Source organism: Neomonachus schauinslandi, chromosome 14, assembly GCF_002201575.2.
Source record: "Neomonachus schauinslandi chromosome 14, ASM220157v2, whole genome shotgun sequence".
NCBI lineage: Eukaryota > Metazoa > Chordata > Mammalia > Carnivora > Phocidae > Neomonachus > Neomonachus schauinslandi.
The window spans coordinates 59,247,482-59,272,901 of record NC_058416.1 but is presented as its reverse complement, the minus strand read 5'-3'; the positions used below and the strand labels follow the sequence as shown (position 1 = coordinate 59,272,901).

At 38.3% G+C, this 25,420-nt stretch overlaps 1 protein-coding gene across 1 annotated transcript in view; it reads left to right on the top strand.

The window, feature by feature from the left end:
• PPP4R1 (protein phosphatase 4 regulatory subunit 1) overlaps positions 1–25,420 on the top strand; it is a 38,553-nt gene that overhangs the window by 8,368 nt on the left and 4,765 nt on the right. The window contains exons 4-13 of the mRNA XM_044920850.1: positions 1,019–1,126; positions 1,261–1,326; positions 1,992–2,150; positions 6,078–6,205; positions 12,907–13,430; positions 17,227–17,399; positions 18,728–18,823; positions 20,525–20,710; positions 22,455–22,616; positions 25,154–25,254. Coding sequence (XP_044776785.1) covers positions 1,019–1,126; positions 1,261–1,326; positions 1,992–2,150; positions 6,078–6,205; positions 12,907–13,430; positions 17,227–17,399; positions 18,728–18,823; positions 20,525–20,710; positions 22,455–22,616; positions 25,154–25,254 — 1,703 coding nt within the window. The remainder of the gene's footprint in view (positions 1–1,018; positions 1,127–1,260; positions 1,327–1,991; positions 2,151–6,077; positions 6,206–12,906; positions 13,431–17,226; positions 17,400–18,727; positions 18,824–20,524; positions 20,711–22,454; positions 22,617–25,153; positions 25,255–25,420) is intronic.

The window sequence follows — 25,420 nt, the reverse complement described above, 5'->3', positions numbered from 1 at the left end:
CTCCATTTATTTAGGTGTTTTATGTTTCTCATCAGTGTTTTGTAGTTTTCAGTAGACAGAGTACATACATATTTTGTTGACCTATGTTTCTTGACATTGTTGTGAATGATACTGTTTTTAAATGTTTTCATTTCATTGCTAATTTATAGGAATACATTTGATTTTTGGTTCTGACATGTCCTGAAAACTTCTAAGCTCACTTATTTGTTCTAGTGACTTCTTTGTAGAGTCCTTGAAATTTTTCTATGTAGATAATCACGTCCTGTATGAATAGTTTTTTCTTTCTTTGCAATCTCTATTCCTTTTACTTCTAATTATGTCTGTATGGGCTAGGAGTAGGTGTGATAATAAAAGACCATCAGATTTCTTTCTGTACTAACTGGGGGGTGGGGTGGGGAATTTATTTAAATAGCATTGGGCTGGTTTTCAAACATAGTTCATCCTCGTTTGCCTGGGACTGCGTTACCTGAAACTGTGCATGTTGGAACTGGGTCCTTGCCTCCCTTAGAACCAAGGGACACAGTTCTCTTACGCACGAGTTTCTGTTAACACGGTACTTTGCAAGGTAAGGACTGCCTCTAAAGTGTCTTTTCTTAGCAGTACAAATATACTAAACCCAAATTCTTCTTGTGGATAATCTTTCCTTTGAACAGTAACCATTTGTTTTCTTACTGGGAAAATTTGGGGGGGTTTTACTTTTAAAGTTATCAGGCAAAATGATTAATAAGATTGAAACTATAGTCAGAAATGAAATTTTTCAGATTTTCTCTGGGTTTACTGTGCATAAATAATTATTTAGTAATTATTGGTTGATTTTATTGGTAGTAGTAAATATCTATTTTTCTGCCTTGAACCTGGATAAATAAGATGAATGTTTTTTGTGATGTATACAGTATAATGATGCCATGACCTATTTTATATTTCCTAAAGTGTATACTTCTAATAAGTTAGCAAACTTAACTGGAAAAGTCTTAGTTTGAAGATGTTTTCAGTGTGCTTTTGTTCTTATCCATTTTAGATAATGTGCAAAATGGCTCCCATGGTTGGGAAGGACATTACAGAGCGTCTTATCCTCCCTAGGTTTTGTGAGATGTGCTGTGATTGCAGAATGTTTCATGTTCGAAAGGTATTTTTTAGGCATTTTGTTTAAGAACACATGGTTTTAGTGGTTACTGTATCAATGTGTGAAACTTAAAAGATTATTTTAAAAGCACTGTGTATGTAAGATTTTTGAAATGTCGGTGATACTTTCGTTGCCAGGTGTGTGCTGCCAATTTTGGAGATATTTGCAGTGTAGTTGGCCAGCAAGCTACTGAGGAGATGTTGGTAAGTGTTGCAGACATAAAGGAGTAAGCAGTACATTACAGAGTAATACATAAAGTTTAAAATGCATACATTTACCCCCCAATTTTATTAACACAGTCTCATGAATGTGAACTAGAACGATCAGATGACTCTGAGTTTGAGAGTTCAAATTTCTGTACTCTAGGCACTTGAATTGTGTTTTGATTATAGTTTGTTAAAAATGCAGATATGTGATGTGTAAGGACCATTGATTTATTTTTGCCTCTCCCACTTCTATTAAATCAATTCTTATTCGAAGAAATCTGTAATTTTATTGCAACTCTCAAGTATTCTAGTGACAAATCTATAGCTTGTTATTTTTAAATGGTTAGTGCATGGGGATATACATGCTTCGTGTACCAGTTAACATACTGGAAGAGTTTCTGAAATCATCCATTAGGCAAAACAGTTTAGGTACAAGATTTTGCATAACATTTAAGCTGTATTTGTTGTTTCTGCTTTTCCAGTCAACAGTGCTGTGAATTAGGTGTGATTTATTTCAAATTACTAAGTTTTAATATGAAACAGATCTTCTAAATTGTTATAGGAAAATCTGGTATTTCGAAACACTGTGAAAGCAGAAAATGAAATAAAATGAACCACTGAAACCTGAGTTGTCTGCCTAACACACCACTGTCCTTGCGTAGCTGCCCAGGTTTTTCCAGCTTTGTTCTGATAACGTGTGGGGAGTCCGGAAGGCTTGTGCTGAATGCTTCATGGCCGTTTCCTGTGCGACATGTCAAGAAATCCGACGGACTAAATTGTCAGCACTGTTTATTAATTTGATCAGTGATCCTTCACGTTGGGTAGGGTTTTGTCTAATTATCATTTTTGTAAAATAATACATTTTACAAGAAACATTTTGATTTCATGATTTAAGAAACAGTTTATCAAAGTATGTTACTGTTAATCCTTTTAGGAGTAGACAGTAGGCAAACTACTGTATTAACTTTTTTTTTAACTGGACAAAACTTCTGTACAAATAGAAATCATGTTCATTCTAAGGATATGATGTGGCATATTGATTTTCAGGTGTTAAACCTTCAATAAGTCTCACCTGGCCATAGTGTAATAATTTTTGATATGTTGCTGGACTGTTTGCTACTATTTTGTTAGGGGTTTTTATATCCATATTATAAGAGATAATGGTCTATAGCTTCCTTGCAATGGCTTGTTTTGTTTTGTTTTGTTAACAAGGTAATGATGTCCTCATAAAATGAGTTGGGAAGGGCTCCCTCTTTTTTTTGGGAGAATTTGTGAAGAATTGGTGTTCTCTTTTAAATGTTTAGTAGAATTCAGCAGTGATGCCGTCTCAGTTTGGACTTTCCTTTGTGTGTAGTTTTTTTTTGGTTTTTGTTTACTAATCTCTTCACTTGTTATAGGGCTATTCAGATAAGCTTCACTTGTTATAGAGAGTTATTCAGATTATTTCTTCTTTTAGTAAGTTTTCTTCTTTTAGTCAGTTTTATTAGTAGTTTGTCTAGGAATTTGTTTCATGTAAGTTATCTAATTTGCTGGTATATGATCCATAGTATTTTCTTCATAATCTTGGTATTTCTGTAACGTAAGTAGTAATGTCTCTTCTTTCTGGTTCTAGTTGATTCTTGTCTCTTTGTTTCTTAGCCAGTCTGCTAAAGTTTTGTCTGTTTTGTTCATCTTTTTAAAGCTTTAGTTTCACCGATTTTCTCTATATTTCTGTTCTCTATTTCATTAACTTCCACTCTAATCTATATTATACCCTCTCTTCTGCTTGCTTTTGGTTTAGTTTGCTCTTATTTTTCCAGTGTCTTGAGGTGGAAGATTAAGTTAGCAGTTTGAGATCATCCTTCTTTCTTTTGAGTTACCATCCAGGGTAACTGACTTTCAACCTGGGGAGCTTCCTTTTGCATTTATTGTCATGTAAATTTGGTGGCAATAAATTCTGTTTCTGTTTATCTGGGTGTGTCTTTATTTTGCTTTCGTTTTTTTTGAAAGATAGCTTTGTACTCTTGGTTAACAGTTTTGGTGTTTGTTTTTTTAAATTTCTTCAAGCACTTTGTGTCTTCCCCACAGTCCTCCGATCTCTCTTGTTTTTGTAGGAAGTTAGGTTTATTTTATTGGGGTTCTCTTGTAAGTGATATGTCACTTCCCTTTTGCTGCTTTCAAGATTTTCTTCTTGCTTTTGACTTTGGCATTTTGATATGTTTGTAGATCTCTTTTAGTTTATCCTATTTGTTGAGCTTCTTTCATGTGTAGATTATTGATTTTTAATAAATTTGGGACATTTTGAGCCATCATTTCTTCAAATATTGTGTCTTTTCCCTCCTTCTGGTATTCCCATTACACATATGGTGCACTTAATGGAGTCCCACATTTTCCAAGATTCTGTTCATTTTTCCTCATTTTCTTTTTTCTCTCTGTTCTTTGCTTAATCTATATTAATATACCTTGAGTTCCCTAATTCTTTTTTTCTACCAGTTCAGATCTACTTAAGTTTATGTGTTTAGTTTTTATTTCAATTATTACAGTCTTCAACTCCAGAATTTCCATCTGGTTCTCTTCATTAACTTATGTTTGATATGACACTGTCCTCATTCCTTCCTTTACTTTACTCATGCTTTCCTTTCGTTCTGTGAACAATTTATAACGGTCACTTTGAAGTTTTTTTCTAAGTCCAACATCTTAGTGTTCTCACACGTAGTTTCTGTTCCTTAAATTTTTCTCCAGTCTATGGATCATACTTTTTTGTTCCTTTGCATGCCTTAAAATTTTTTTTAAACTGGTCATTTTAGTTAATACAGCAAATTTGGGTACTTGAACCCTCTCTGGGGCTTGTTACTGTTACTTGTTTGTTTAGTGACTGGCTGGAATGTGTTAGTGAACTCTTACTCCCCCCTCCAGGAGGCACAGCTTTGGGCCTGCCTGCATGCCTGTATCCCATCCTGGGATGACCACATTTTGATGGGAGTAAGAGGGACAGCAGCCCCAGGTTCTCTTGGCTCATCTATCCTAGCCTTTTAAGCTGGGCCAGGGACTGTATTCTGAGTATTCTCAGGGCCCAGTGTTCTGAGCCACGTCTAAGGTAGAGCTTCCATTCTACCAGTGGGCGTTGTGTAGAAGGGATGCCCAACAGGTAGCTGGAGGCAGGATGGAAAACATTGAAAGCCCTCTGGCTGGAAGCTAGAAGAGAGGGAGGCCAGTGTTGTTGTCTGCAGCAGTCTGGAGTAGAGGTTCTGCCTCCCTGGTTCAAATATCACAGACTCTCGGGGTTCTTTTACTGAATATTTATAGATATTCCTTCTTTTGTTGTTTGCCTGCCCTTAGGACTATTTCCACAGGTTTTAATTGGTGGGGCTTTGGGGTTTTGTTTCATTTTTGTTTTTTCCATTTTCAACAATTTCACTGGAGAGTGGGTCAGTGGCGCTCCTTATGCTGTCATGCCTGAAGTAGATCTCAGGACCTTCCATATTCATTTTCCAAAGACTCTTAAGCCATAGCTTAAGACTTTAATGTTGTTTAAAATGTATAAGATTGTTAGAAAAGATTACGTAGCTTTATTAAAGTTTTCATTTTGAGACTTTATCATTGTCTTGGCTCAATGATATACAGTATTTCCTGCTAATTTGGGAATATGTTTATATTAAAATGAAGGACTCCTTAAATCTGTCATTTCAGGTATATGTAAATCCTATAACTGAGACAAACTCAGAGTTTTAACAGTATCCAGAGTAGACTAAACTCATGCATATAATTTTAAAAGTTACCTTTTATGTTTTTATGGAAGTAACATTGACTGTAGAGGAGAAAACCTGTTAAGTTCTTCCATAGGCTTCTTTTTGCTATCTTATATATAATTCTAGCCTTTTTTTTTTTTTTTTAAACCATTTGAATCATTGTATCTGCTTCCCCCAGAGGGTAAATACTAGTAATATGCATGCTTCACATGTATTTGCCTCTGCAAAATTTACACATGTCATGTAATCTTCATTTTAAACTATGGAAAAGGTGTTGTTATGCCTCAAGGGCAGGGTCTTAGAGAAATTGGTTTGTGGTTTCTCCCAACTATGATGGGAGAACTATGCCTCTTTCAGATTGTGTCTGCCCTTCTGCGTCCTTTCATAAAACCTCTCTCCCCCAATTTTTTTTTGTAATCAAGATTACAAAAATAATACAAGAATACAATATGAAATAAAATTCTGTAACCTTTTTTTCAGCTCTCCTACTTGAGACATTCATACATAACAGTAGTATGTGCATCCAGATTTTTGTGAAATATATTTTAATTCAATATTCTGTTTCTGATAAGTGCATCCATAGTTCTGGCACATCTGTCTTATTTTCTTGTAGTAAGCAAATTACAGTCTTTCCTACCAGGAAACATGAAATGGATTTATCACATTTTGTCGAATTTATTGCTCTGTATTTTCTGTTTGGCAGTCTTGGTTTTCTTCATTCTGTTTTCCTTGAGAACACTGCAGGATTTCCTTTAGTTCCATGCAGATGCTCTATGGGATCTCATTTTCATATTCTCATGGTTTAAATATTCAAGACCGATTTTAAAAAATCAAAAGTAAAAAAAATATATAAAGAATTTTAAATCCTAGCAGAAGAATGATTTATAGTTCTGAATCTGGGAAGGTTTTTTAGAAAACACTTTCTTATTTACTATCTTAACCATACTTCGGTAAGTGAAAAGTAGACTATTAATAATCCCTTATTTTTATGTTTTATTACTGTTCTCCTTTTCTTTCTAGGTTCGCCAAGCGGCTTTTCAGTCTCTGGGACCTTTCATATCTACTTTTGCTAATCCATCTAGCTCAGGCCAGTATTTTAAAGAAGAAAGCAAAAGCTCAGAAGATACGTCAGTAGAAGACAAAAATAGGTATGATTTCTTTAAACTTTACTTTCCAGCTTTTATTGCTTGTGAACATATTTTTCATTTCCTCTATTTTATAATAAATTTTCTTTTTGGAGACTTTGCTATTTCTCTTGATTGTAAAAATTGGTAAATATTTTTAAAGAGCTATATTTTAAATACATTTGTTAAATGTCTCTTTGGTCAGTTACATCTTAAGTGAGAAGATGAAGATGAGTGTAGCACACTGAGCTTGATCCTGGCCATAGAGAAAAGTATAAATGATAGATGTGATGATAATTTTTGAATAAGTTTAATAAATTAGTTACCTAGTAAACCATCTATTGACATTTAGGTGAAGTAATGGTCATACAATTTAAAGGGTTTAGTGTTTTAAGGGGTAAAACCTAATTTAGGAATATGTTTGTTTAGTATGTAGTCCATTTCTTACTACTACTTTTCCTTTCAGTCAATTATTTTAATTGTGGATCTTGAACTCTGCAGAATGATGATTATCTCTCAATCGAGAGGGAAAGTATTATAATGATTAGCACCAAATTAATGTACTTATTAACTAGAATATCAACTTTAAGTGTAATAGGGCAACTAATTTTAAAATAAAAAGGACAACTCTGATTTTTATTTTTAAATTTTTTTACATGAAGAAATTTCAGGTTTTTGTTTTTAAAATTTATTATACTATATACTTAGGGGGAAAAAAAATCAAGCCTAACTTAGTGCATGGAAAATATGCACTTTTACAGATGTGCGCTTGAAATAATTTAGAACCTGCTTTTTAAACAGTCCCTACTATAATGCTTGAGTTACCATAGTGTCTTGTCCCTCCCTTGTCATGATGCTAATGGACATTTTCTTCTGTAGGTCTTGATACTGTGATATTTGCTTTCTTGGTGTTTTGATTTGGCAGTTCTTCCTTTCTTCTCTGCTGCCTTGTTTTACCTTTTTGCCCGTTCTCCTACTGTCCTGCTGAATAGCCAAACAAACCTGAGGTACTGTTTTTTGTAAAGGAAGAAAATCACTCTAAACCTGTCTTCCTAGCAAGCAAATTCTGTCAGTTCTTTTGAAAAACAGCTGCTGCAAGGAGTTTGACAAAAATGATGATGGGGGAAATGTTACCTGTTTTTCATTTTTAAAGTCAACATACCTTGTTCACTACGTAATTATGCGAAGACTATTACATAACTTTTATTTATTTTTAAATCTGGAGAAAGTCTAGTAAGTGAAAATACAAATTTACAGAGAATTGTATAGGTCAGGGGTCAGCAGACTTTCTGTAAAAGGCCAGATAATAAATATTTTCAGTCTCTGCCACAACTGCTGTACTCTGCCTTTGCAGCGTGAAAGCAGCCATGGACCACACATAAGTGGATGGGCTTGGCTGTGTTCCAATAAAACTTTATTGACAAAAATGGTTGGTGTGGCTACCATGGCCAGTAGTTGTACTGACTGCCCGTGTAGGACATTACTGGAAGAGATATTTAAAGGTAGTTATGTTTTACCTACAAACCTTAATTCCTCTTCCATTGTAATGAGGTATGTCTTAATGTCAAGTCAGTACTCTTTGTAGCATTGGATTTTCACTATGTTGTTAGACTTTATTGAATCGTGTTAATGGTAGAGGGGAGGGAAGAGAGAATTTCTGGCTAAGGAAGGAGTTGTGTTAAATACCATTAAAACTGTTGTGTAGTTTTACTTCCTAACTTCAAAAAAAAGTTTTATGTATTATTAATCTCAGAACCATTAGTTTGTTTACCCTCTCTTAAATACTGCACTGACTTTTGTTCTAAGCTGTCTTAAAACTTGTTTGTTATTTAAGATTGGTTGATCATGCAGAAATTAATTGAGCACCTACTATGAACCAGCTCCTATAGATAGAAATCGAGAACTCGGTTCCTGTTGTCGAGGTCCTCTCAGTTTTCCTAGAATTCACATCTCTCAAACAAATATCTTACAAAGTAAGCAAGTTTTTGACAGTCTGTTTCCACTACTATTTATTATATAGTTTCATCTGACCCTGGAAACATTTAATGTCACTTAATACTCTCTGAAGCCTTAATTGATTTTAAACCTCTGACGTTGTATACCAGATTTATCTTTCACCCTAGATCAGGCTATTCATGCTTCTTGGAAGGTGTTAATAAAGGCTACTTCCAGAAGCAGAGTTAAACATTCATATTTGCATTTTTAAATTATGTAAAATAAGCATTCCCTTTTCTTCTTAGTTGATCAACTGTTGTATTATATTGTTCTCCGAATACACTATGTTCTTTTGGTTCTCTCTGCTTTCTGTTCAAGAAGCTGTTCTGTTCCATCCATACCCATTTAACAAAGTGAATTGTCAGTGTGTTTGCTGTCTCTAGACTCACTACCTCCATGAATCTTTTCCTGAGTTTTTTGGGAAATACAGAGCTTTTGCATCTTGGCTGTCAGCACTGGAATATGAGCACAGATTTCTGATCCGTATCTTTTCAGTTGTGTATTTGTATATATGCTTAGGCCAGCCGACTGCAAGTCCAGCTGCTGTAGCAGTCGAGTTCTGAATTTCTGTATATAGAGCACCTTCACTGGGCCTGGCAAATAGTAAACCTTGAATGAATTGTAAGGAAAGCTTTAATCTCAGAAGCCTTAAGTAGCTACACCACTTACGCCACTTTTTGTCAGCTTAGTGTAATGCCAGCTGCGTGAAAGTAAAACTGATGGCTGTTGGTACAAATTTGGAAGTATTTCAGTGATATGAAAACTTCATTTAGTTAATTCACAGTACAGGAAAGATGTATGTTCTTTGCTTTCGTGTCAGGACATAGTGCTGCTTTAACCAGATGTCCCACAGGTCATTTTCTCCTGAAATACGTGTACTTATTTTTCTAGGCCCAGAGTCTCTAGTCCAGAACTCGGAGAGTATTAATAGGAAACTTATGTAGACACTAAAGGAAAATTAAGGTTCTTTTAGAGAAATTTCTGGCTCACCCTGGTGCTCTTGTTACCTGCATCTCTTAGGAGATGGGGTAATTCTCTCATTTTGCAGAATCAGAGGTCTTTTTAGCTTTCAAAATGATTTTTGCTTTTATAATAGCATTTGGAAATCTGACAACTAAGAATATCAGAATTTTAGTTTTTAGCAGCTTGATCTTGCATTGACTAGCTCCCAGCTCTTGGAAAAATCAGTATTCAGAGAATTTATATTTTTGACAATTCGAAGCAACTGTTATTCATACATGTAGTAATTCTTCCCAGAATTTAACAGTAGGGAAAATTTTTTTGTCTCCTTGAAACCATACTAGGAGTTTTAAGTTTGGACAGACTAGTAATGTAACGTTAGAGAAATAGAATGACTTACCATTCTTTTTTTTTTTTTTCCTAAGAATATTAAAGTTTAATCTTAATGGCATGGTGAGAATAGTAATCAAGGAATTTCAGGCCCATGGGATAGTTTTGCATACTGAATGGCCTTTGTTGTTGTTGCTGCTGCTGTTGTTTGGGGGGGGGGTGGGGCAAAGGGAGAGAGAAAATCTTAAGCAGTCTACACTCCCAGTGTGACTCGAGTCCAAGGTGGGGCTCCATCTCGTGACCCTGAGAGCATGACCTGAGCTGTACTTGAGAGTCGGACGCTTAACCCACTGAGCCACCCAGGTGCCCTCTGAATGGCCTTTTAATTAGGTTCTTTTTGTGTATTTTAAATGCAGGTGTTTTGTTTTTTTTTAATTTATCAGATAGTGAAGTCTTACAAGTTTTAACCCATTTGGTCTCCACTCCCACCAAACAGTATCTTGTTACTATAATTTTTTAAATTTAGTTTTCATACCAGAAAAACTGCAAAAATAGCACAAAGAATCCCATAATGCCCTTCAGATTCTCCAAATGTTAACATTTTACCATATTTGCTTTACTGATCTTTTTTTCTGAATAGTTTTGAGGTTTCAGACATATTCTTTTTACCTTTCTTAAATATTTCACTGTGTACTTCCTCAGAATGCAGGCATTAATACATAACCATGGTCCAATTACCAAATTAAGAAATTAACATAGATATAAAATACTGTCATCTAAACCAGAGACTTTATTCAAATTTTACCAATTATCCCACTAAATTCTTTAAAACAAAAGAAAAAATGTCTTTTAATAAGGACCACGTGATTGGAAAATATGTAATTTGTATAGAAGACATTTATTTGGCATAACAGCACTAGCTCCAAGCACTGTTTTGGAGAGGGAAGGGATCTTAAAGGTTGTCTAAGCCAGTCTGTCATCCTTATGAATAAGGAGTAAATGTGGAATCATGGGGGCCTTGAAAGACTCACAGGTTTATGATAATGCAGTGCTGGCACTGGGACAGGGACCTGAGAACTCAGGGCCCAGCTCTCCCAGAGGTGTAACAACTCGATTATGTGTGCACACCGTCTATTTTATAGTCCTGAGAATCGAGGGGAAACACCAGAAGTAAAATGCTATCACTGTGTGATATGTTTTCACATGACTTCTTACATATTTTTTCTGTATTTTTCAAGATCTGTTAAAATAATCATGTGTTTTTAAAAATACATTATTTTTGAAAATAGCGTGAACATTACCATGAGATAAAGCATAATCAGAGGGAAGTTGATAATTTCATGGGAACATGTACAGTGGCTACTTAACTAGGATATTACACAGGTGTTAATGTCACCTTCCGTTTGCTCAGTCCTGGTAAGCCTCCTGTTTAGTACCTTTTACTGTGTGTATTTAAAGGCACATACTGTTTCAGGGAGCAGCTTTAATTTTTTCCCACACTCACTTTCAAATTTACCTACACACCCATCCTTACTTCTCTCTCATGTTTCTTATGAAAGGTGTGTCTTGACCCATTGAATCTGTGCACCTCTGTTCTTGAGCTCACGTTCTTCTTTCCTCTTAGAAGGACAGTGCTCTATCAGTGATTTCGTCATCTCCCGTGCCTGCAGTTCCTATATCTCTTCTGACCTCTCTCTGTAAGGCATCCTGAGAAAAATGCCTTCACTCTGTTACTTGGTGTGTCTTTCGTGTTTCCATTCGTCTTTCTTGCCTTGCGCCCATCTAAGCCCTGCACACGTCCTTCTGAGTTGATGACCTCCACCTTGGTCCCTGGTGTCTGACCGGTTTCCCGTGGACATCCCCACCCAGAATGCAACCCAGGTACCGCACTGAGCCTGTCCAAACCGGAACTCATTAGCCTCCTCATTACACTGTTCTTGTGTTTTCCACTTTTAGTTGGTGCTACCATGATTTGTTCCGTCGCGCTAGCCAGAAATTTGGCAGTCTTTCCGGATTCCTCCCTTTGGTTCCCATCTCCAGCATGCAGTAAATAAGTAAACAGATCCTACTGGTCCTGTCATCATTTGAATGTGTTTACTTCTTCATAGTCCCAGACGCACTGCCTTCATCCACCAAGTCCTCGCTGGCTCCCCCTGCCCTTCTGGAGTTCCCGCCTCCTGTCTCACCTCTGCCCCATTTTCTACCCCGCTTCCAGGATGCTCTCTTAAAAATAACGCATCTAAAAATGCGATTCTCCCAATTCCTGCCTTATTCCATGTAGCCCATAGGATCAATTCCAGAGGTGTTGGTTATAGAGTACGGTGGTTCTGGCAAAGTTTTTCACCCTGGTCACCCACTGTTTCCTTCTCTTGGCCATGAGGAACTCACGGCTGTTTGCAGAGTGTGTTACACATTTTCTGTCACTCCTGCCTTTGCATATTCCTTTTCTCCCTTGAATACATGTTCTTCCCCTTAGCCTCGTAAACATTTCCTGGTTCTTCTAAACACCGCTCCTGTCATTTTCCTCTAGGCCTTTTCATTTCAACTCCATCCTGCCTCCCGTGCTCGGTGTGCATACTTCTGTACTTACCACTCTGTCTGGCGGTTACTTGCTTACATGTTCGGTTCTCCTGTTTGCCTCTAATTTAATCTCCCTGACCAGACCTGCATCTCATTCACATGTGAATCCTCAATACTGGCTTCGTTCCCTGGCTCCTAGTAGGTGCTCAGTATATGTTTGTTAAATTTAATGGAGTCAAATAAAATATAGGGGATAAACATTAAAACTTACTGTAGTGTTTTAGTTTAGATAATGGATGGTGGTAATCAGTGGATTTTAATTTAGGAGCTTGTGCCATCTGTCCTTATCAATTAAGTCATGACTATTTTGGGAAAACCTTTGGGAGTAGAGCTGGCAAGTGTGGAAGAAATAAAAAAACTTCATTTACACTGAAATGGATTTTAATATTTTGTGAGATAGCAAATAAGGATCTTTTCTAATACTGTACAGAGGTTTTTTTTTCTTTTCTTTTTTATAAAAGCAAATAGGTTTTAATTCTCAGCTTTTCAATACATCATTGGAGCAGTGGCAATACCATAATCCTAAGAATCAGATCATTTTTGAAGTGCATTGTAGGAATTTATCTTCCTACAGTTTTTCTTTAGTTTAAGAATCCTGGGATTCTACAGTGTTACCTTTTCCAACTCATGTAATGCATTAATATCTAGACTTATGCTTAACAGATGTTTACATCTCTGAACACAGAACAACTGATGGAAAAAGAAGCATTACCAGTATATACACTACTCAATTTGTATGGATAATCTGTAAATTTTAATACTGAACTTGTGTAAATACGTTATGTAGTGTCTTTCATTGAGTTTTTTTCAGTAATTATTTTTATACTTTCATTTTTTTTTCCCAAATGAAACAATAAAAGGATCAGAGATCAAGAAGTCCCAGAGGATGTACAGATCAGGCCAGAGGATGTTTCTTCAGATCCCAGTATTAGTAATTCCAGTGTCAAACTGGAAAACATGGTGGAAGATCATGCTGAAACATCTAGGAAATCTCCAGGTGAAATAAGTGTCCCAGTGGACAGCTCTTTACTTTGTACTTTGTCCTCAGAATCTCATCAGGAAGCAGCTAGTAATGAGAATGATAAAAAGCCTGCTAACTGCAAATCTGCCTTACGGCCAGAAGGTGGCGCCAGTTCACCAGATTCAGCTCTCTTAGATCAGGAATTGTACAACTCCTTCCATTTCTGGAGGACTCCTCTTCCTGAAATAGATCTAGATATAGAGCTTGAGCAGGGCTCTGGGAATACTCCCAGCCCAGAGAGACCAGAAGAAACCTCTGAAGTCACCGTACCAGGTTCTTCAAATATCACTATGGCCACCAGAAAGGAACTTGAAGAAATGATAGAAAATCTAGAGCCGCACATTGATGATCCAGATGTTAAAGGTACGGAAGAGTCTATCAGGTTCTTTACTCTAAAGCTGATATATTATTTGCTGACTCTTTTCCCAGAAAAATTGCCTTTTAAAAATTTATTTTCATGGGGTGCCTGGGTGGCTCAGTCGTTAAGCGTCTGCCTTCAGCTCAGGTCATGATCCCAGGGTCCTGGGATTGAGCCCCGCATCGGGCTCCCTGCTCCACGGGAAGCCTGCTTCTCCCTCTCCCACTCCCCCTGCTTGTGTTCCCTCTCTCGCTGTGTCTCTCTCTGTCAAATAAATAAAATCTTAAAAAAAAATTTATTTTCACCATCATCATCATGTATTCTTGTCTTGATAAATAATAATCTGATAGGAAGTTTCGTTTAGGTGAGCTCATCACTGTGTTGCTAACTGTAGCATACATACACAGATTTGTTAATTTATGGATCACTCGCCTTGACATTTACACAGTCGTTCAAACATTGCTTTTTAGGGCTATTCTGGGAGCGCTCACTGCATTCCAGTACCCGCTAGATCTCTGACACATCAGAGCACTTAACAAACAGTAATTGAAATATTTGAATAAGCTATGTTAAAAAATTTTTTAACAAATAAGCTAAAAGTGAGAGCGTGCCTTTTAAAAAAGACCTATGTACACATACAAGTTTGAGGATCCAACTGTGTTTCAGAAAATGGCTAATCCTGTTTCACTTAAAATAGGACTGTGAATATATAGGCTGCAGGTGAGCGATTTCAGTACAAATACTATATTGTGATTTAATCCATTCTTTCTAGTTCAGCTCTTACACCTGCTGTAATTGAAATCTGTTGCAATGTTCTTTCTGTCTGTCTTGATGACCCTTTCATAACACATGTGTTGATTCATTGATTTGTTCAGCATTTCTTACTGAGCACCCGCTCTTGTGCCAGGTCCTTTCCTAAGCACTAAATATAGAGCAGCAACAAACCAGACCAAAATCCCAGCCTCAAAGAGCACAGAAGGGTGATGCTTAGCACATAAACTGCCCATGCGTCCGATGTTCTGCAATAAAACGTAGGTGTTCAGTGTCGGGCATTTTCTTCTTAGGCTACAGAATTCCTGATTTTTTTTTATTTCATTGAAATCTGAGGGCATGTGCAACTTGTGTTAAACGTCAGTAACTATGCCTTGATTTTCCATAGTGTCAGAAGGTGTTTTGAAGGGCTATCCCTTAATTTTGGATGTGTCCTCATTTCTAATTCTGCGATTGTGGGCAGCCACAAACTGTCGGGAAATGTCCACCTTTTTGAACGAGTTATGTTGCATGTGTTAATTTTTTCTTGTCAGCTGGCCTGTAAAATGGTGAAGCAGCACTGCCCAGGGAATGTTCAAGTGGAGTTTCGGCGCTCCCAGGCCTGTGTCCCTTGGCCTTCCCCTCGTTGCTTGCCGTCAGCGGGCATTGTTGGGAAGCCATAACAAGGCTGGGGCTGTTGCTTATAAGGCAACCTTTGCTTCCCAGTCTTGCTAAATTTAACAGTTCCCTTTGTCAAAGCATTTGTGGGGTTTTCTCTCTGTGGATTTTTGGTCAAAAAAATTTAAGTGTTTCCAGCGACTAGGAAGATATTCTTGTCAGAAAAAGAAAGCCCTTTCTCAGTCATAGAACAGAAACATAACCCTACATGGAAGGCCAAAGAGGGAAGTAGGAAAACATGAAGAAGGTGTAAGAGACCTTCTTTTCTAGAATACTTACCTAGGGAATTTGAGGTTTTTCTGGCTTTGTCTAGGGCAGTTTCAAAATCTCTGGCATTTGCGGTCACCAAGCGATTCAGGATTGAACTCTATGGCTGAGTAGCATTACTGATGCCACCTTGGTTTACTATAGCTAGACTCATAGACTACAAAAGGAAAAAATGCCCAAGCTCACAAAATCTAGATTTCTACCCAGTTTAGGCCCAGTGGAAGAATTTGGGCCATTTTGGTAGCCGTGGTCAGAAAAAAATCATATTGTTCCTTTGTTGAAATCAATAAATTGTTAGGAATTTGTGACTAACCACCAGTATGTTGTGTGGAGGAGTGAGAGATTATTATGAGGTTTTAGCTTAACTGTACCAGCTTCTTCAGGGAAGGAGTAAAATTCAGAGTTTCTACGTTGTCCCTACTTCTGAGCATGAGTCAGTGGGGACTGTGTTTCTTCACAAGTCTATGATTAAACCAGCCCTGGTTCCTGGGATTTCAGTCTGTATTTTAAGTAAAATGCAGATTTTGATGAAAACCGTGTGTTCAGTTTTCTTAACTTTTTTGTGGTGGTGTATCCTGCTGAAATTTCAGCATTTAGCCCAGCATTAGATTCTACTTCATTCTCTGGCTGGAGAGCTGAGGCATCAGGTTTCCTCAGGAGTCAGCACTAGGCTCTGTCTTGATGATCTTTATATATCAGTTTTTTTAGGAAGGTAACTTCACAGTGTAACTCATTTAAACTTTTATGAATGTACAAACCTTAAAGTAGACAAAGAGAAATATGTAGTCCATTTAGAGAGAAGTGACTCATGTAAGGCATTTTCTGTGAAAGGCTTTTGATTAATTACTTCCTGGGAAACAATTAAAATGCGTTAGGGCTCTTTTTCTCACACCCCGTGCATTTTATGTGGGACAAAACATTTTAACCTTTATGTATTGTGCAGTCTCCTTTAGTACTATTTTGATTTTGTTTTGGAAACTTAAAAAGATTCCAGAACGGGGCCTAAACTGATTAAAAGGATTAGTACAAATTGCAACCGGAGTTCTCAAAAGAAGGAGCATACTTTTCATGAGTAACTTTTTATGATTAAACACCTTCAATTTACTTACTTAACTGAGCAGCTAATGACCTACAGAATAGAAGCTCATCCCGTATGTCTCCTGTATATCCATTGCCAGGGGCCCAATGTGCTTGGGCTTGAGTTTCATAAATGCTGCAGCCCCGTAATAGGCTGTCTTAATGAAAGTACTAGAATTGCTTTTTTTATAATCTTTAAGTGGAGTGGGGACACACTTTCTGATCTTTGTACTAATTAATTTTGAAGTTAAAATTGATGAATTTTTATATTTTGAGCATCCAGATGGATTGTTACTTGAACAAGCATAACTAAGCAATTTTTTTGCTGCATGTCTCAATTGTTTGGGAGAAGGAAGAATGCCTTATTTTAGTTTTGAGTCACTTTTATAAAGAAGGTGTAACGCAAAACTTAGACTGGTAATAAAACATATGCCAGATTTAAGAATCACTGCTTGGTAATTTGTCGTTTTGGTTTGCTTGCAAGCAAGACAGCACACACGTGGGGGTGTCCGAGTCATTAATTTCATTTTCAAAAGGAATTAGAGGAAAATAAACTGGAATGAGATATGAGATGTTGAAATGTAACTGCAACAAAAATCTTTGTAATTACCATTGTTTTATGTTGGCAGGGTTTGTGTGACTGCTCTTCTGCTAAAATAGCTTAGTAAGTAAGCCTTGTCAGTTCGATTCATGCATTACCAAAACATAGTTAACTTACACTGAAATTGACTCCTTTTAATAAACTGGAGGTATCTCCAAAACTAGATAGCATTTCTCTTTCATACTAACGGAGAATAATGTACAGTAGTGGATAAGCATTTTTAATCTCATGAAAGCATATTAGTTTTCTACTTTTTCTCTCGAAGGACTAATGATTTACCACAGTAGTTTTTTTTTTTTTCAGCTTTTTGATGGCAGTGTCAAAACAGTATGCATTTCATTGATAACCTCTAGTGCAAACGGAGGAGAAACTTGCAGGCAGGTTGTCGATTTTGCCGCTCACACGCCCTTTCTCTGTTCCGCCCACAGCGCAAGTGGACGTGCTGTCCGCCGCGCTGCGCGCTTCCAGGCTGGATGCTCGCGAGGAGGCCAGTGATGCAGAAAACAGAAGTGATGTGCAAGATGAGCTGGGTGTAAATGAGCTACCAAACTGTAAAATAAATCACGACGCCTCCGTGCCTTTAATCAGCGATGCTGTTGAGGTAATGCACTCAGTAAAGTGTTTATCCAGTGAAAATAGTTCCAATCAGAAGTCTTGTTGGGGGAATAGTTGTAGCTAATCACTTCCTAATTAGTACGTTCTGTCTGTTGCTGATTTCGTCAGCTCTCTCTTCAGCATAAAGTAAAAGTACTTGTCACCACATCCTGTCTTTGTGACATGAGTGTCATGTGCAATGCTTGGAAATGTAAATCCCTGTCCTGTCTACATGACCATTTGAGTAGCCTCAACGTGTTAACGTAGCTCACTGCAGTGAAATAGTCTTACTGGAAACAAAGCCCTTTATCAAGAATAATTAACTCTTCCCTTTTCTTTTTGGAGAGGTGCTTTGTTTCTGATCGGACCATTTCACTGCAGCAAGCAACACAGTATTCTGAGCAGAAGATCGGGACTTGAGGCCATGTTGCGGAGGGCCAGTGGCATTATCTGGACTCTGGAGTGTGAGGGTGGGTACTGTTACTAGCATCATCTTCGCTGTGTACTTGGAGCTGTTCTGTGTGATCCTTCCCCGGTTTCCTACCACACCCCCCGCCCCCAGCCAGCATCATGTGGGATCGGTATTTCTTACCCTTGTTTAGAGAAACACGGGGAAGGAATAGCACCAGTGGTTGCCAGAAGCAGCCGGTCACAGATCAGAGCGGCTTGAGTGATAAGCTCAGGGCAGAGTGCCTGCATACACACCGGGGATGGAGAAGGTTCTTGGAGCGTTAGTGGATTTCTGTTTTGTTTTTTGTTAGGTGACAGCTGGTAGAGTTAGAAATCTTATATAATACCCGTGCTTCAGAATGAAACCCTGGCCACCTGTCATCATTGGAGATTCGAATGCTATGATATTTCTGCATTTTAGAAGGTGTTTTGTTTGTTTTGGAGTTTTTTTGAAGCTGGTAAAAAAGTATATTTGTGAAATTAGAAATAGCCAACAGTAGAAGAAAAACTACATAGGACATCCCATGGCCTCTAAAACATTGACCAAAAGCACCCTCTATAACATAATAATACTATCTTATAAGTAAGCTAAAGATATTGGAACCATTTCAGAATTACTTCTGAATTTACATAGTTTAATGAGTTTATTCTGGAATTCATTTTCATATGTTTAGCAACCTAGTCCGCAAGTTTGTCTCAAGTCGGGGGTGTGGGGGGATTTCTTATGAGGTCTTAGGCATGTTTATAAGCTTTTAAAAGCTTGAAGAATTTATATGTATTTATATCTCCGGGTAGTCTTGAAAGGTAAGTAACTTAGGAAGATGGTTTAAGTGAAGGACACTTACAGAAGGGATAGTTCTTCACGCAAATATTTTTTCCTAACAGAATATGGACTCTGCCCTTCGCTATATTCATAATGATTCGGACTTGAGCACCAACAGTAGTTTTAGCCCTGATGAGGAGAGGAGATCCAAAGTACAAGTAAGTGACAACAAGTCTTTATGTGGTGAGGGTCTTGTTAATTCCTCTTCGAAACCCATTTCCCACCAAATTTGGTCCTCCTTACAGTGAGCTTTTTAAGAATAAGACTAGTATATCATACTTACGATAAGAAAATTCAAATAGAGTAGAAGACAAGCAGAAATCTTCCTCTTCTCACACCTGTGATCACATTCTTCAGAGTAACCACAGATCACAACTCCTTCGTTCCTTCCTTCCTTCCGAGAGCGAGAGGGGGAGGGGCAGAGGGAGAGAGAGTATTAAGCAGGCTCCTCACCCAGAGCAGAGCCTGACGTGGGCCTCGATCTCATGACCGAGATCACGACCTGAGCCGAAATCAAGAGTCGGACACTTATCCAGCTGAGCCACCCAGGCGCCCCGTATATTTCTTTATAAACATTTTATGGGTACAGAAACATGCATACGTACCCCTTTTTGTCTGTCTTTGACAGAATCATGCCATCATACCTAGGTATTTCATGGTGCCTGATTTGCCAAGAATTACAAGATACAGCTCAATTTCAGAGATGAAAGTATGAAAAAGTGTCCCAAAGCCATATAAAGTGCTGTCAGTGGCAAGTTACACTCCAGTTTCAGAAATTTTAAATGTGGGAAAATATGCTTATGGAATATTTGGAGTATGATCGTTCGTACCTTGCCTCTGTGTGTGTGTTGCTCTTCCCATATGCTTACCGCCCGTGCCTAACGGGAGCAGCACCGTGTCCCTGCAGTGTGGCCTCTGTCTTGAGAACTACCCTCCGAAGTTCCTTATGATGCCTCCAGGTTCAGTCCTGGGACCTTACATGCGGTGCCGCGCTCATGGTGATTATGGGGGGGGTTTCCTAGGTCAAATGGTATATGTTTTTCTTTTTGCTCTCTTTATTAAAAATGGAATTAGTATTCACAGTGTTGTAAACATGCTTTTCACCACTTACATTGCAGACGTATTTTCAAGTTCATAAAAACAGATGGTCTCATTCTCTTAATGAATTTATTTCAATTTTAGTTCATTTTTTATAAATAGGTAAGTTTATATAGTTCAGAATTCAAAAGGTACAGAGGCATTCGGTGATAACTTCCTTCTCGGTTTTCTCCTCCAGCATCCATTTGGCTTTCCCCAAAGCAGCCAGTTTTGTTTCTTTTGTATGTTCTGCCAAGCTGTGTTGTGTATATGTTAGCAAGATTGTGTAGATATTCTTCTTTTCTTCACATTTATATGAACGGTTAGGTGTTTATTCACTTTAAATTTTTATAGGTAATAGCTCAATTTCCATCAAAAGGTGGGTGTTGTTTTTATAAAATCCAGGTTGGTGATAGTCTGCCCATTTTATCACATTCACTAGATTACGTCAGACTTGACCATCCTTGCCAGCGTTGAGAGGTGCTGGTCTTACTGTTGATGCATCTCTTCAATTTACTAATCAGTTCCAATCATCTTCTAAGATCTTACTATTCTTAAGATCTTACTATTTTTCTTCTGGAGTGGCTTCTTTTATTTATATATATTTTTTCCTTAGCATGTTTTTCCTACCTCTTCTCAGTAGATCCCTGAAACTGTGAAACTGGGTTTTTCTCTGCTTGTTGAGATGCTGTGTTAAATTCTTCATCTATTTAAAAATAAGTTTACTCAATTTATGCCTAGATTGCTAAAATGAATCCCTGCCGTGTGTCTCTCTCCCTCAGGATGTTGTGCCTCAGGCTCTGTTAGATCAGTATTTATCTATGACTGACCCGTCTCGTGCACAGACAGTCGACACGGAGATCGCTAAGCACTGTGCATACAGCCTTCCCGGCGTGGCCCTGACCCTGGGCAGGCAGAACTGGCACTGCCTGAGAGAGACCTACGAGACGCTCGCGTCAGACATGCAGGTGAGTGAGTGTGGATGGATGGCACAGTGATGTGCCCTTCACAGCCTAGGAGGGTTTCTGTTCATGTTCCAGAAAATACTTGGTATTACAGGAAATCATGTGCAGAAGAGCTTTTGAAAGTAATACCAAAGAGCTTGCTTTTTGTATGGTCCCAAGTTCCACCGTTTGGAAATTATCATTGCATTTGACGTGCCTAAGTTCCTAACTTACAAATATGTTATTGTGTGAAGTTTATACGTAGATTGATTCTAGACACACTGTTATAAATGCTTCTTTTATTTTCTTAAAACTTAAATAGAACTGTAGTAGCATTAGCACTGCTGAACTCTGGGCCCTGGTTCAGTGAGTGTTGCAGTAAAGGTGGGGGAAGGTGTGTGTATGCGTTTGTGTGCGTGCATGTATGTGTGCACGTGCGCACGTGGGCATGGTCTTCTCCAGACCTACACACTACCAACACCATCCCTCTGAAAGAAAACAAAATGTGAAATGTTGACCCTAGGTCATCTTGTCTGGATATCTGTGTGATTTTGTGGCTCTTTCCCTAGATCTTGTTGACTTAACTTCCCCTGCCATTAAGTCTGGTTTCTATGTCATACACCAAAATTTTGCCCCTCTTCCTCAAAATCTCTTTGGTGAAATTAATCCTTTGGTTTTTAAGAAAGCAGTCTGGTTAGACTAATTTATACTGAGATATGAATCATTTTCCCTTAAATGTGTTAGTAATTACTGCATTTTTCAAGGAATTTGTGCTGTTGACTAAGCAAGGTAGGAGTTGGAAATAATCTTGAGAGAACATAATTTAAGTTCCTTCTCTGACCTATGAGGTTAGGAACAGGGTCCGGGTGAAGTGAATTTATCCTGTGTTCGCACACTTCTTCACCAGTAGAACTGGGCAGGGGACAACAAAGAACCACTCTGCAGAGTACAGTATCCTCCACATTGGTGGTTTTCCATCTTCATTCCACAGGCCTTTCAAGGTTCCTGTGGGGTGTGCACCTCAGGGCCCCTGGTGACTAGGAAGGCCCTGGATGGGCAGGGCTTCTTGCCTCTATCCTCCCTCTCCCCTACCCTCCATCAGAACAGCTCTGCCTTCATCTGCTTGATATGTTGAATGTGGGTATAAAATTTTATTTCAAAAATAGGGTCTAGTGTTTGGGATTGGGGATAAAACCCTTGCTGTAAATGGCTTCTTGGCAAGTAGAGTGTTTTAAGCTAAGTAACAAAGTAAAAAATTTTAAACTAAAGCAACATGAAGAAAAAGATGTTTTTAATGTAAACTTGCCTACATTTGCCTGTTCTTACATTTCCTTAATTGCCAGTTCCTTAAAAACAAGTTTCATTATTGTTTTTTTAACTATAAGATAGACTGTACAAGAATCAGAAGGGGAACAGTCAAGCAAGGATGATACTACCCAGCCTTTGATGGATGTGGGACATCTGTAAATCGGGCATCCAGTGTTCAGAGAACTACAAAGACTATACTCTTAGTGATTTCCAAGTTTTTTCCCTTTGTAAATGAAAGAATAATATGCACTGTGCCGGGCTTTGAAATTTCTCTGCCAGTTTTTGAGACATAGCAGGCATTTAAAGCTGAGTGTCTATTCTTATCATTACTTCTGTTCCGATTTAATTGTTTGAGATTGGTAACATTTAGATCTAAGTTAGGCTTCATGCACCGGCTGAGAGGTAAAGCACTTGGTACTGTGTGCTTCACTTACAAATGCAGTCATCTTTATCTCTGCAGTGGAAGGTTCGAAGAACATTAGCCTTCTCCATCCACGAGCTTGCAGTTATTCTTGGAGATCAGCTGACAGCTGCAGATCTGGTTCCAATCTTCAATGGATTTTTAAAAGACCTCGACGAAGTCAGGATAGGTGTTCTTAAACATTTGCATGATTTTCTGAAGGTAACTTTTAAATTTTTCTGCATAAAAACAGACTAAAGTTCCACTGTAGAAGTTTTGGTTTTCTGTTCCCACCAAGATTAAGTTTCCATATGTTCTACGTAAGAAAATGTAGCCATGAGCTGATAGTAAGCTGTAACTTAAAAAAAAAAAAAAAAAAAAAAAGAGTCCCATTCTGATCACTTTTGCTGGTGTCCTTTGAATTTTTAATTTTAAAATAATTACACTAAATTTCAATTTTACTTGTTTATTTTTAAAGATTTTATTTATTTATTTGACAGAGCACAAGTAGGGGGAGCAGCAGACAGAGGGAGAGGGAGAAGCAGGCTCCTCGCCGAGCAGGGAGCCCGATGCGGGGCTCGATCCCAGGACCCCGGGATCATGACTTGAGCCGAAGGCAGCCGCTTAACTGACTGAGCCGAGGCACCCCTAAATTTCATTTTTGAACACTGTTAGATCATGATTACAAGCCCTTTTTTTTTTTTCAAAATTATTGAATTAAATACATGTACAAAAATTCCATGAACATTTAAGTTTGGAGGCTTTATGTGATATTTTAGAAGTCCTTATCTTAGGAGATGGTATGGATCTCTGGTCTTGGAGGTGAACAGCTGTGATCTTACAACTTGTTAGTCCTGGAATACTATTGTTTCTTAGACTTTAACCTTGAAGTTGGCTCTTGTAGTTTGAAGTTTTGAGGTACAGAAGTAATATAATCCTACTTTGAAAAAGCATTGGTACTGTGTTAGTATATTTTATACAGATCATACTGAAATTTGTCAGCCCGTCCCATTAGTGTGCCGGTGTGGCTTCCCCTGCCCCCCAGTTCAGAATCCAGTCGGGAATTGCATATTGAATGGGAATATCGCATCTCTTTAGCGCTCTTAGATCTAGAACAGTTTCCTAACTTGTGTCTTTAATGTCATCGGCATCTTTGAAGAGGCCAAGCTGGTTGCTTTGCAGATGCCCCTCAGTCTGAGGGCGGCTACACAGTGAGATTCAGGTCGCGGGTTTGCGTGGCAGGCGCGTTGCCTGTGTGTGCGCCATCCCCGCGTCACTGGCATTGTGACCCCGGCCACGTGATCATGGTGGCGTCGGCTCGCTCCCTCCATTGTAAAACGACCTCTCACCTTCCTGATTAGTGATTACTTGGGGGACGATACTTGCAAACTCTGAACACCTCCCCCCCACCGCCCCCGAGTCTTTCATCAGAGCTTTTTTATCCGTGCGTCTATACACGGTTCTCACCTCAATCTGGTGTTACTGTGTTGGTTGTAAAATACCAATTTTCTGTTTTTATAATTCCTTCTCCATTTATTAGTTGGCATTCTCATGTAAAGCTAATATTTTCCTTCTTTCCCTCCCCCTTTATGGAAGTTTTTTTTAGTGTTAAGTGTGAACTCTGGAATTTTTTCTGTTCAGTGTAATCCATTTCTGTCCTTGGTTCTGAGCATCAATTTGGCTAACAGGAACCCCTGAAAGCCGCCTCCTGGGCCCCTTTGATCTGTCCCCTCACGTTAAGCACAGCCTGCCTTCCTTCTACCCCACCTTCTCCTTTCTCTGCCCCAGCCCCGAGTCAGCTGTTTTCTGGTGGAGAGCGGTAGTTAGAACCACGCCCCAGGCCCTGGATATGCCCCTGCTCCCTGGGGGGGTCATCTGCTTTCCGCCTTCTCGGGGGACAGGAGCTGGGAGCGGTTTTTTGGTTTGGGTTTTGTTTTTTTTTTAAATTACTGAGTTCATACTGATAACTCAGCTCCCAGTCCCACACCGCTTCCTTTCCTTTTTCCACTTCCTATTTTTTCTTTTCTCTCATGGTAAAAACTCTGTTCTTAATGTGAACATACTCAGTCATTCACTCAGTTCCACAGCATACATGGAGTTTCAGAATTACTCCACCAGTATTAATTCTAACATCAACTCAACCAAAAAAACGTTCAAGATTTCCTTCAGCACTTTGTCCTTTAGAACATACCCCATGAACATGTATAGTCAGAGTACTTTTTTTCTGCGTGATTCTTAACTGATATACAGTTAGGTTTGTTTGCTTCTGTTTATATCAAATTTTAGGGTTTTCCCCCCTTGCTGACCATAAACCTCCTTTAAAATGGCTATAGAGCAATTATTGGGATAAATGTTTTTTCACTCACCAAATATTTATTGAGCACCTACCATGTGCCGTCATGGTGCCAGGCACTGGGCTCACATGTGTGAGTAAGAGCACATTACTGTCTTCAAAGAGTTCACAGTTAACCAGGGTGTCCTATGAACATAGCGGGTCAGTCCTGCCATATATCTGTGACCAAGGTACTGTAGGGTTCAGAGGAGGTCACGTATGGCTCAAGGAACAAATATTTCAAAAAAGGATAAGACTCTTGAAGGTATATGGGATTATCGGGGAAAATGGCCTTAACGTCAATTTTAAAACAGTCTGAGAACTATCTGTTCTCAGAAGAATTAACTATATTATAGTTGTTTTCAAGCAGTCTAGTAAGAGTAATAATGCCTATATCTTAGCGAATATTTTTATTTTGTCACTTCAGCTTCTTCATATTGACAAAAGAAGAGAATATCTTTATCAACTTCAGGAGTTTTTGGTGACAGATAATAGTAGAAATTGGCGCTTTCGAGCTGAACTGGCTGAGTAAGTTCTAAGTTTATTGGACTATGTTTTGGAGGGGTATTTACTTACTTCATCTTTACCTTTTTGGGATTTGTTCATTACTTTGTGTAGATACAAGTTTCTGTCTGGTGTTCTATAAAACATTTCTTGAAGTGCAGGTCTTGCCAGCAGTGAATTTTCTCAGCTT